At 30.2% G+C, this 11,421-nt stretch overlaps 2 protein-coding genes across 2 annotated transcripts; both read left to right on the forward strand.

Annotated features, from left to right (window-relative positions):
- Positions 1–1,193: 1,193 nt before the first annotated feature.
- On the forward strand, positions 1,194–4,068 carry LOC112326996 (uncharacterized). Its single transcript, XM_052451456.1, has 5 exons — positions 1,194–1,471; positions 1,543–1,642; positions 1,752–2,019; positions 3,587–3,796; positions 4,025–4,068. Exons 1-5 carry the CDS (start codon positions 1,413–1,415, stop codon positions 4,066–4,068), a joined length of 681 nt encoding a protein of 226 aa, XP_052307416.1. The 5' UTR covers positions 1,194–1,412.
- Positions 4,069–4,241: 173 nt separating this feature from the next.
- Positions 4,242–5,553, forward strand: LOC127905099 (uncharacterized). Its single transcript, XM_052451457.1, has 3 exons — positions 4,242–4,739; positions 4,822–4,932; positions 5,023–5,553. The coding sequence occupies exons 1-3, from the start codon at positions 4,599–4,601 to the stop codon at positions 5,551–5,553; spliced, it is 783 nt and encodes a 260-aa protein (XP_052307417.1). The 5' UTR covers positions 4,242–4,598.
- Positions 5,554–11,421: the final 5,868 nt, after the last annotated feature.

Genomic DNA, 11,421 nt, shown 5'->3' on the forward strand with positions numbered 1-11,421 from the left:
AGAATTTGTGGTTTTTTGGTGTTGAAACATATGATGTATACAGAAAGGAAAATTTTCAATTAAGGGCAGCTTTGATGTGGACCATTAGTGACTTTCCAGCATATGGCATGTTATCGGGGTGGAGTACTCATGGAAATTTGTCTTGTCCTTATTGTATGGAGCATAGCAAGGCTTTTAGATTAAAAAATGGGGGGAAAACTACATTTTTTTATTGTCATCGACGATTCCTACCCATGAACCACCCATATAGATTTCAATCTGATAAGTTTTTGAAAGGAGTAATTGAAAGGCTTCCTCCTTTACCTCGTCCATCTGGTTTGGAAATGTTAAATGAAGTGTCCAAGTATACTGAGGGACATAATGGAGGTTCATCATATAATGATAAAATTCCTGGCTTTGGTGTTAAGCACAATTGGGTGAAGAAGAGCATTTTCTGGGAGCTTTCATATTGGCATACAAATTTGATTCGTCATAATCTTGATGTCATGCATATTGAGAAAAATGTCTTTGACAATATTTTTTATACAGTAATGGATTGTCCGAATAGAAGCAAGGACAATTTAAAGGCTAGGTTGGATATTCAATTGTATTGTCAGAAGCCAAATTTACATTTGCAACAAGATATGAGTGGTCGGCTTTACAAACCTAAAGGCACTTATTGTCTGCACAAGAAACAACAACAAGAAGTTTTGTCATGGATGAAGGAATTATCATTTCCTGATGGTTATGCTTCAAGCATTTCACGATGTGTGAAAGAGGCACAATGTAAGGTTTCGGAGATGAAGAGCCATGATTGTCATGTCTTCATTCAAAGACTTCTTCCAACCGCTTTCCGACCTTACTTACCTAGGCCACTGTGGGAGGCATTAACTGAACTGTCCATATTTTTTTGAGATATTTGTTCAACAAATTTAAATGCCCAGCACATGGAGTTAATGCAGATGAATATAATTGAAATAATTTGCAAACTTGAAAGGATTTTTCCTCCATCCTTCTTTGACTCCATGGAACACTTGACGATACATCTACCTTACGAGGCAAAAGTTGGTGGACCAGTTCAATATCAATGGATGTATCCATTTGAACGGTATGTTTTCATACTATGTTAATTTTATTCACTTTTTATTTTTTAAAAATAAACTAATTGACAGAAATGATATAGGTATATGTTTTATTTGAAGAAGAAAGTGACCAATAAAGCTAAGGGTTCCATATGTGAAGCATACTTGATTGATGAAATTACCAATTTTGCATCTCATTATTTTGGTGATGACGTGCAAACAATTTGGAATCGAGTTCCACGGAATGATGATGGTGGCCTTAGAAGTGTAGATGGATGTCTCTCTATTTTTTCCTATTCAGGGAAAAAATTATCCAAAAGATTTTATAAAAGGCAGTTGTCACATGCTGAAATGCAAATTGCGCATAACTATGTGATATTCAATTGTCAAGAACTGAAGCCTTATTTAGAGTAAGTATGAAATATTATTTTGTACTAAATTTATAATAATTTATTATTAACTTAACATTTTAAAATTTTAGGCAATGTCGACAAGAGCTAAAGTCACAACAACCATATGCGAGTGATGGTGAAATTGAAAAATTATGCGAAGCGATCTTTCCAAATTGGTTAAAAAATAATGTAAGTATTTTAATAAAATTAATTTATATTTTATGTCAATTAGCTACTTTAAAAATATTATTAATCTCTTTTAAATCATTATTTCTTATGGAGTTAACTATTATGCTAGGTGGAATACCAATCTAACGGAATTGAAAATCAGCTCTTTGGACTTGCTATGGGCCCTTCAACTTCAGTGAAATGTTATAATGGGTATTATGTGAATGGTTTTAAATTTCATACTCAACGTTATGGCCGTTTTAAAAAGACAATGAATAGTGGAGTTTGTGTGAAAGGAAGTTGCTATGATGATAATGAACGTGATTATTATGGAATGCTTAAAGAAGTTGTTCGGCTAAAATACTTGGGGAGTAAGTGCAAGTTATTTATGTTTAAATGTAATTGGATATGATACAAAACGAGGGATTAGAGTGCATCCTTCGAATGGTTTGGTTGAAATCAAGCATACATCTCGACTACATGGAAATGAAGATTTTGTGTTAGCACAACAATGTCAACAAGTCTACTATACATATCCACCTGGTAATAAATCATCTGAATGGTGGACGGTTATTAAGACAACTGCTAGAAGTCGTTATAATGTTGACATGGGTGAATTTATTGAAGATGCTTACAATGTGAGATCATTTGATGTTGATCAATCAGATGAGATTTCTCAACTATGTCGTGTCCTTCCTACTCCAACACTTGATGATCCAAATATACTTGTTGAATCATCTTATTATGAAGAAATTGGGCAACATGAATTGATTCAACTTGACATGAATTGGGGAAACAAAGATGATGAAGATGAAGATGAAGATGAAGATGATGAAGAAGAAGGTGATGGTGATGGTGATGGTGATGGTGATGGTGATGGTGAAGAAGAAGAAGAAGAAGATGATGATGATGATTGTTATGGTGGTGATGGTTAGGAATGATGATAATAATGAGTAGCACAAGTTAATTATATTTTGTAGTATATGTAATGAATTATCTTTATTATATGTATGAATGAACACATATTATTTCACAATATTTAGGCTTTCAATGTTTTTTTTATTATTTTATTCAAGTGTGTGTTATGCATCACATTACATAAATCATTTTCATTCACCTTTGAAACCATTTATAACCTTTCAAGTATCAATCTTTAAATTGTGATTCTGATGTTATATTTTATTTTGTGATTCGTTTTCTTGCTTACAGATGCTGAAGCGTGAAAGAAAGGGTTCTTCCTACTCAATGTTTTGATTTATAGGACCAAACATTAAGGTAAGCATACTTATAAATTTTGATTTCTGCTTAATTAATTATTTAGATTTTTATTTTTATTATTGTTTGTGTTAATTGGCTTTTGACAATTTAAACTTCATGGCTGAGTTTTGTCATTGCAAGGAATGCTTAATGAAATTGTCTTGATGTTATTTATATATTTGGTTTTGTTACAGTAATTATTTTATTTGAAGTATAATATTTTTCGGAGTGATGACTATTAAGTGGACAATCTATACTGATTTTGAACATCATAATCTAGATATTGTTTGTAATGAATTGGGAAAAAAATGAGATTTAACAGTTTGTTTTCATTCTAGTTATGGCAGTCTTGGAAAAATATCTGTGAATTTTTTTGTTCCTGATAGTTTAAATATGAGCTAATTTATTGTTATGTTGTATATATTCATATTAAATGTTAGTTATTTTTTCTGGTTTTTAGCATGCCTCGACGAGGATCCATATTAGAATCTAGGAGTGACAGGTCCACATCAAGGAGTGACAGGTCCACTTCATCCAAGTCATTTCAAACTACATCAAGGCATAATAACAAAGGATCCACATTTCATCAACCTGTGTATCAGAACGTAAATGAGTATTATATACCCACTTTGGGGAGTACACATCCTCCTCAACATGATTATGGGAGGGTTGATGCATATCAATATTGTGAGGGCTTTCGTTTTCAAGATTTGCTTCAAACTCAAGGAGGTTTCTATCGAGATAACCAACTTGTTTCTGGAGGACATAATTTATATGGGACTTATGGGAGAGTTGATGGTAATGATGATGATGTGAACATTAGAAATGAAGATGAGGGAGACGGTAGTAATGAGAGAGGTGTATGTGATGAGAGAGATGTATGTGATGAGGATCAAGATGGTGTTCCATCATATCACGGTTCATCATCTTCTCCATACAATTATGATCAAAGTGTTAAAAGGAAGGGTTTTGACACGCCAATAGATCCAATAACAAGAAAAAAAGAGCTTTGTTTGTATGGAACAACAGAGTAAGTTCAAACTTTTAATAACTAACTTATTAAGGTTATATTTTCAAGTATGAAAAAAATTACTTATTATTGTGTAATTATTTGTTTAATATAAGTTTGTTATTATATATTTTCAGGTTCAATAACGCATCGTGTGGCCGTGCAATCGGAGATATTTTGAGGTCCAATTTTAAGGGAGCATGGCACTCTTGGGAAAAAGTAGATCCAATGTGCAGGGAACTCTTTAAAGAGTTTAAGGTAAGAACCAACACTAATTGCCATAATATTCTTTTCAATTTTTTTCACTTTAATGTAGAATTATGAAAATTATCAACTGAATAGCTATGACTGATTTGTGTTATAATTTGTTCTTATTTCTTGTTTACTCTTTAATATCATTTAATTTCTTTAGTTATTACATCATCTTGCAAATTCTGAACAAGATAACACAATATGATTAATTATTTATATAATTTGAAATTTTGTGCACTCTTTTTACTTGGTATATATATTATTTGGTAGAAAAAATATTCCTTTCCTGAGGAAGATGAGTCGATTGTTCGTAATATTTGGGAAGATAAGGCTAGGATAGCTTTGAATCAACAATTGACACGAGCTCGCAAGAAAGCTATGTCAAAAGAAAACACTACAAATATTATAGATTGTCTTGATAAAGGTCCTGCCTGGATAAACAATGATGACTAGAATCAAATGATCAAAGATGTTTGGTCCACCCCTGAATTTCAAAGGAGATCTGAATCTGCTAGGAGGAATCGATTAACCAAAACAGATGGCAAAATAAGCACTCATTCTGGAGGAACAGTGTCATTTGCATCATATCGAGCTAACATGGTATGGATTTTTTTTTTTATGCTTAAGATAATAAATTAAAATTTGTATATTTATCTTTTATAATATTTATTAATCTTGAAAGCAAGAGGAAGCTGGTGGAAAAGAACCTCCATGGGATGATGTCTTTTCAGCTTTGCATCAAAGTATTAAGCAATCTGGTAGCTTCGTCGACAACAAGTCTAAAAAAGTGGTTGTATGTATTTTTATTTGATTATTTCTTAATATAACTTAAGTATTATTCAACATTCAAATTAATTTATTATTGCATGTATTTTATTTGTAGGAAAATTATAAAATGGAGATGATTTCAAAGTATGGAACTGATCGGGAAAATCATCCTTCATTTGATGGAGCAGCTTGGTGTGTGGCTTCAGGAGGAGTTACAAAGGGTAGGGTATATGGTGCACCTCGTATGCCAAAATCAAAAGTTAGTACAAGCTCTTCATCACATTCCTACTCGGTGGAGTCATCATATCCCAGTTCATCGTATCGAGCATTGCAAAAGGAGATAAAGGATAAAGAAGAGGAGATAAAGAAAAAAGATGATTTTATTCTTGAAATGAAACGGCAGATGGATTCCATGAAAGAATATCTTGTGAACAATCTTGGATACCATTGTGGGACATCAAATATTGATCAAGGTATGCCACCACCTTTGACTCCATCAATACCGCCACCTATGACTCCTCAGATAATGACACCTATGGGTCCCGCATCTCAACCAATTTTTCGACCTACACCTCGACCTTTATATCCTGATCAATCTTGTATTGATCCACAATATCATGGTTCGTCTTCGCAACCAGCACCATGATTGTATCTTTTGTTGTTTTTTTTTTATTGTATTTGAACTTAATTGTATTAATGCAAGTTTAATTAAATTTTTATAATATGAATATTATTTTTATTTTGTTTTTTTATTAATGATATAATTATTTTTAATATTAATTAATTTATGTTGGTTATATAAATTCTACAACTTTTAAAATATCCATAAATAATTAAATTAATAAATTAAAAGTCATTTTAATAAATAAATAAAAATTAATTTAATAAAAACAAAACTGATGCATGAATCAGCAACGGAGAATCCGTTGCTGATTCACAAAACTAGCAACGGATTTATCCGTTGCTGATTTGGCAGCAACGAATAATCCGTTGCTAGTTTTGCAATGGAGAATCCATTGCTGACAATTAGCAACGGATTATCCGTTGCTAATTGTCAGCAACGGAATTGTCAGCAACGGATTATCCGTTGCTGCCAAATCAGCAACGGATAAATCCGTTGCAAAAAAATCAGCAACGACAAATCTGCATCGGATTTTTGCCGTTGCTGATTCCGTTGCTAAATTGTTTTAGCAACGGATTTTAGTGTTATTTGCAACGGAACAGTCCGTTGCTAATTACTCCATTTTTTAGTAGTGTAACCTAACTTGTAACCCGGGTTATAAGACTATGATAACCTAAAAAAAATTATAAAACTTAATTTTTATTTAATTTAATATTAATTTTTTTAAAAAATACCCAACACTGAAACTATAAAAGGAAGAAGGTTCATAAACATGAGTGTCTCCCCATGTAAACCACATAAGACTGTATACAGACACATGTGTCAGCTTAAGAATAATAAAAGAAGACATATTGCCTTTTGTGCAGCTAGAAATGGACTCTGCAAGGCAGCAAAAAGAGGGAGAAGCAGAAACAAGTGGTGAGAAGCTGTAGTGCCCATATTTTTTATACTTGCTCAGTAACACTAACCATTTATATAGGATTAGCATTCTCATAAACATAAACAAAAACAAAAAAAAATCTATTCACAACAAGTGTTTTTGCAGAACGTAAAAGACTTTTCAAAAGAATTGAATTTAGACACGAATACTTGTCCAAGTTTAACTTTGGTCTGTTTATTTTTATATTTTAAAATTATTTTAATTATGTTTTTATTTAAAATTAATATTTTTTTGGTATTTTCAGATTATTTTGATGTGTTGGTGTCAAAAATAATTTTTTTAAAATAAAAAATATTATTTTAATATATTTTTAAACGAAAAATATTTTAAAAAATAATCATTGATATACTTCCAAACACCCCGAAAAATCTTTGATTTTCTTTTTTTCATGGGTATAATTCTCACCGTGATAAGTGTATATTGTATTATTTAACACCATCCTCAACAAAGAAAGAAGCATGTTAATATCGATTAGCATATTCCTAGCTTTTCTGAAGGTTTAAATTAATCTATTACATTTTTATTTATTTTAGTCAATAAATTTTATATAAATAGAATTAATGTTCACACATGCTGTATCCAAATATTATATACCTTTTGCAACTACACATATTTAAAGAGACCTACCACACCCACGTTGGAGTTGAAAATCAAGAATTAAAATACGTTTAGTAGTGAAACTAATCGAATGTAGATATAATATATGAGTAAAGAGTATGTTTCTCGATATTATACTTTTTACTAGCTATTTAACTCTTGTTTTGTTGTTGGTTATAATTTTTTTTTAAAAAATATTGGGTGTAAATGCTACTTCAATGTATTTTTTTATATAAAAAATTCAAAGTGTAAATTAAAAAGTCAATGCAAATATCTAATTAAATAAATCGATAACTATTTATGTAAATAAAAAAAATCATTAACAATAACCAAGAAAAAAAATGAAAAAAATTGAGAGATGAATGCAAATCAAGGTATTTAATTATATAAAATAAAACATTCACCCGATTGTGTTTACTGAACTTATTTATTTAATCAATAAAAGATAAATTCACACCCTAAAAAACTCATTATTTAAAAGATAAATACAAATGAAACTGACTGAATAAACCCACATCATAAAAAATATTATGTAATGTCGAATACAGTAGCAATATTATTTTTAAAAAATATTTTTTATTTTAAAAAACAAGCTTCATTTGTATAAAAAAATATAGATGAATTAGAATAATATCTTAAAAAATCAAACAGAAACAGAACAAAAAAAAACTTATATTAAAAAAAAACATGCAAAACCCATGACCTAAGTCATAAGACCGAGATAAACCCATAGAAAAAACTTGAAGAAAATCACAAGACTAATATTAAAAAAAAACTAATATAGAATGATAAGATCGTACAAAGCAGAATTCCTAACAAATGAAATGTCGAAAGATAAAACCAGGAAAAAATATCAATTACACAAAAAGATCTAAAACAATAAAGGTGAAAAAAGCATTAATTAGAGGAATACAAATTTTCAATTGGAGTGTTAAATTGAATTGAAAAATAGATTTAATAAAAAGAAAAAACAAATCAAAAGAATGAGGATCATACTGGAAAAAAAAAACAACAAAAAATTTGATTGAAAAATGAAATTGAAAGCCATAAAGACTTCAACAAAAGTGCCAAGGAAAACTTTTTTTTAAGAAAAATGAGGAACAAAATGAAAAATAAAACATATGAGAAATTGCAATTGAAGGACTAAATTGAAGAAAAAAACTTCTATAAAAGAAATTAGAACAAAATAAGAAATTAAAAGAATGAGGACTGATATTAAAAAAATATGACAAATTGTAATTGAATGACTAAATTGAAAAGAAAAAAAACTTATATAAATGAAAAAAGAACGAAATAATAAATTAAGAGAATAAAGTTTGAAATTGAAAAGTAAGAAACAAAAAGAACAATGTTATACATTACATGTCAGGAGAGAGAAAAGAAGAGAAAAAAATCAAATAACCACCAGTGACAATCCGACCATCGTAAGCTTTCTCGCGCTATTCCACATGGAAGAGGACATAGTGATGCATCTAGGGAGACAATGGAAGGCCAGTTTTGGCCATCGAGTGACATCACACATGCCGTTTGAATGACGCGAACGTCATCCATTCACTAGCGTATGTTGATCATATGCCAACTTTTTTCATTAAAAAAGATTCTAAAATAGTTTGAAATTAAAAAAATACTCCCAAATAAAAAGCTTAATTTTTTTTATATCTTTTTCTAAGGTTAAAGATGTACTTTCATTGTATATGAATATTTAAAAACCCCAAAAAACCCTTATCCAATAGCTCAATAAGTTTTTGACCTAGGGGGCAAATAAGTATTTTTATTGTTAAGAAGTTTACAAAATGTCAAGAAAGCCCTTAACCAATAATTCTAAATTTTATTGACTTTAGGGGTAAAAAAATATTTTTACTGTGCTGAAAAATTCAAAAAGACATAAACAACTTTGTAGAATCTGTTAATGACCAATGAGCCAATGAAAAGTCAATATTGAAACCTCTTTGTTACTACCCAACATGAATTTGAGACCTCTGAAATTAAAAGGAAATTATAGAAAATAAAGTCATCAACTAGTTCTTTAAAAAGACTACAAATCCTAAATATAAATTGGTTCTAAAGATTCGAGTAAGGATTGATCATGTTTAAGGGAACATAAAAATCACCCTTACCATGTCATTTCAAACAAAAAATTACTTTAGCTTCATGTTTTCTTCTAAATTCATTTTTACACATGCTATTAATTGTGTAAATTGTTTTTTGAGCTTATTTGCATATTATTTATTATAGGTTGATTTTCATATAGTTAATGTTGGACTCTATGTATTGTAACTTAATGATTTTTTCTTATTTTAATTTAAAAGGATCGTGTTAGGCCTACGTTGATCCCTATAACTAGAAGACTCGTCGACCTAGACATTAAAATCGAAGTCATGTCCAATTGATAAAAACTTTGTCGATGCATTTTGAAACCAAATTTAAGGTTAAAAATATTGTGTTATGCCTATATCAATCCCTAAAACTAGAAAACTCATCAATCTATTAGTTAAAAAAGGAGCTTAAATCAAAATATTGTCAACTAGACAAAAACTCGTCTAGTTATCATCAAACTTATTTTAGAGTTGGAAACATTATGCTAGTTCTACATAAGCTCTTAAAACTAGTAGCATGTCAGCATAACAGATAAAACCAAGTTTAATCAAAACGTCACCAATTTGACAAAAACTTACCAAAAATTTGTCAACTCAATTTTTATTCTTTGTTTTAAAAATAAGTATTTACAATGAAATTATATATTAAAGCCATCAACACGCAATATAACAAATTAAAAATGACATCAACTCCAAACATAACAAAAAAAATCCACATACAACCTAACAATTTAAAAACAACATTAACACACAAATTTCACAATTCAAAAACAACATCAGCACACATCACATTTCACACCGAGACCAAGCCACTATGCCTCGAATAAACATGTTGCAACCCAATCCTCCCAACTCCATCGCAAGGTATTAATTCCAACCATATTTTATCTTGAAAAATAAATTCTCAACGACATCATACAACTAGGGTTTCTATATAATGGTGTGAACCCTAACACTTCAAATATTTTGTAACAACCATCCACAACAAATCAAAAATCATAAAAAATAACAAATGCAATATTCAATAGCATGTTACAATTGTTTTAAACTTCATATGGTTTTTTAAAATTGACCTTCTAAAGCTATTGGGATAACACTGGAGAAAAATGGGTAGACAGTGTTGATGCGTGATCAATATGTGTTGGCCTATTGAGAAGGTTGTGACTATTTGGATCACGTGTGCCTGCTTATTGTCTTCCTTTTTACTCTAATGGCGAGCCTCGATGCCATCTGTAAAGGAAGATAGGGTCACTTGAAGTTTTAGTTTCTTTCATCTCTCTTGGTTTTTCTCTCTTCCATGTGGGTTAGACTGTTTTTTTAGTACTAGAAAGGGGTTAACAATGTTGGTGGTGGCTATGGTATGACTGAAGTGTTGGTGGAAGGTTTGATTTTAGTAAAAAAAAAAAAAGGACATGGAGGGTCTGATCGATTAGAAAATGGTGAAATAGAGGTTATAAACATGGAGAGAGAAGCAACGACTTGAATTTGGAGGAGCGAGAAGCAAATGTAATGTTGTGGTGGTTGTGTTGTTGTCAGTGGTGTTGGACAACGTGGATTGTTGCAATTTTGTTTATTTGCCTCTCTTTTTTTCTTGATTTCCTTTTCTTCCCTCTCTCTCGCACACTTTTTTTCTTAAAAATTTCTCTTTGCACAAAAATTCTCTCTTTTCTTGCACTACTTTTTTTTTCTCTCTAAAATTTTTCTCCTCCCCCTCTCTTTTCTTTTGATTTTTTTGTCCCCACCTTTTTTTCTCTACCATTCACACATCTTTTATACTACACTATCTAAGAATATTTGTATCTTTTTTTTTTCCCCCTTATCCTCTCATTCTCTAATTCCTCAGCGAAGGGGTTAAAAAATATATTCATTTTGGTCCCTCTTTCCATGCTTGATTATTGTTCAACTCACTAGTCTTTATTTTGTTATTTCTTCATTTTCTTTGATTTTTAGATTTTATTTTTCAATTTTTTTATTTTTTTTAAATTCATTGATACTAAAATGATAAGCAAAAAGGTAAAAAATTATGAAATAACCATAATTGGTTAAATTGCATCAAAAACATATTTATTAAAAAAATTCCTAGTTTTTAAATTTTTGAAAATGTTATCAAAAAGGAGGGGTCAAAATCGAGTTATGACACTCATTATTTAAATCCTTGCCTAGCTCGGATTTTAAATTAAATCATGAATGAGTTGACCTAATGTGATCCAACCAACTTAACAGGTTAAAAGGCAATGAGAAAGACTAGTAAAAAACTGG

This window comes from Populus trichocarpa, chromosome 3 (assembly GCF_000002775.5).
Source record: "Populus trichocarpa isolate Nisqually-1 chromosome 3, P.trichocarpa_v4.1, whole genome shotgun sequence".
NCBI classification, from domain to species: Eukaryota; Viridiplantae; Streptophyta; class Magnoliopsida; order Malpighiales; family Salicaceae; genus Populus; species Populus trichocarpa.

Bases quoted from the DNA above. Each gene is read 5' to 3' on its own strand.
- LOC127905099 (XM_052451457.1), top strand. From the start codon at position 4,599: ATGATCAAAGATGTTTGGTCCACCCCTGAATTTCAAAGGAGATCTGAA. The intron at 4,740-4,821 runs GTATGGATTTTT...TAATCTTGAAAG, and splicing joins CATCATATCGAGCTAACATG to CAAGAGGAAGCTGGTGGAAA. The intron at 4,933-5,022 runs GTATGTATTTTT...TTTTATTTGTAG, and splicing joins ACAAGTCTAAAAAAGTGGTT to GAAAATTATAAAATGGAGAT.
- LOC112326996 (XM_052451456.1), top strand. From the start codon at position 1,413: ATGCAAATTGCGCATAACTATGTGATATTCAATTGTCAAGAACTGAAG. The intron at 1,472-1,542 runs GTAAGTATGAAA...TTAAAATTTTAG, and splicing joins GAACTGAAGCCTTATTTAGA to GCAATGTCGACAAGAGCTAA. The intron at 1,643-1,751 runs GTAAGTATTTTA...CTATTATGCTAG, and splicing joins CAAATTGGTTAAAAAATAAT to GTGGAATACCAATCTAACGG.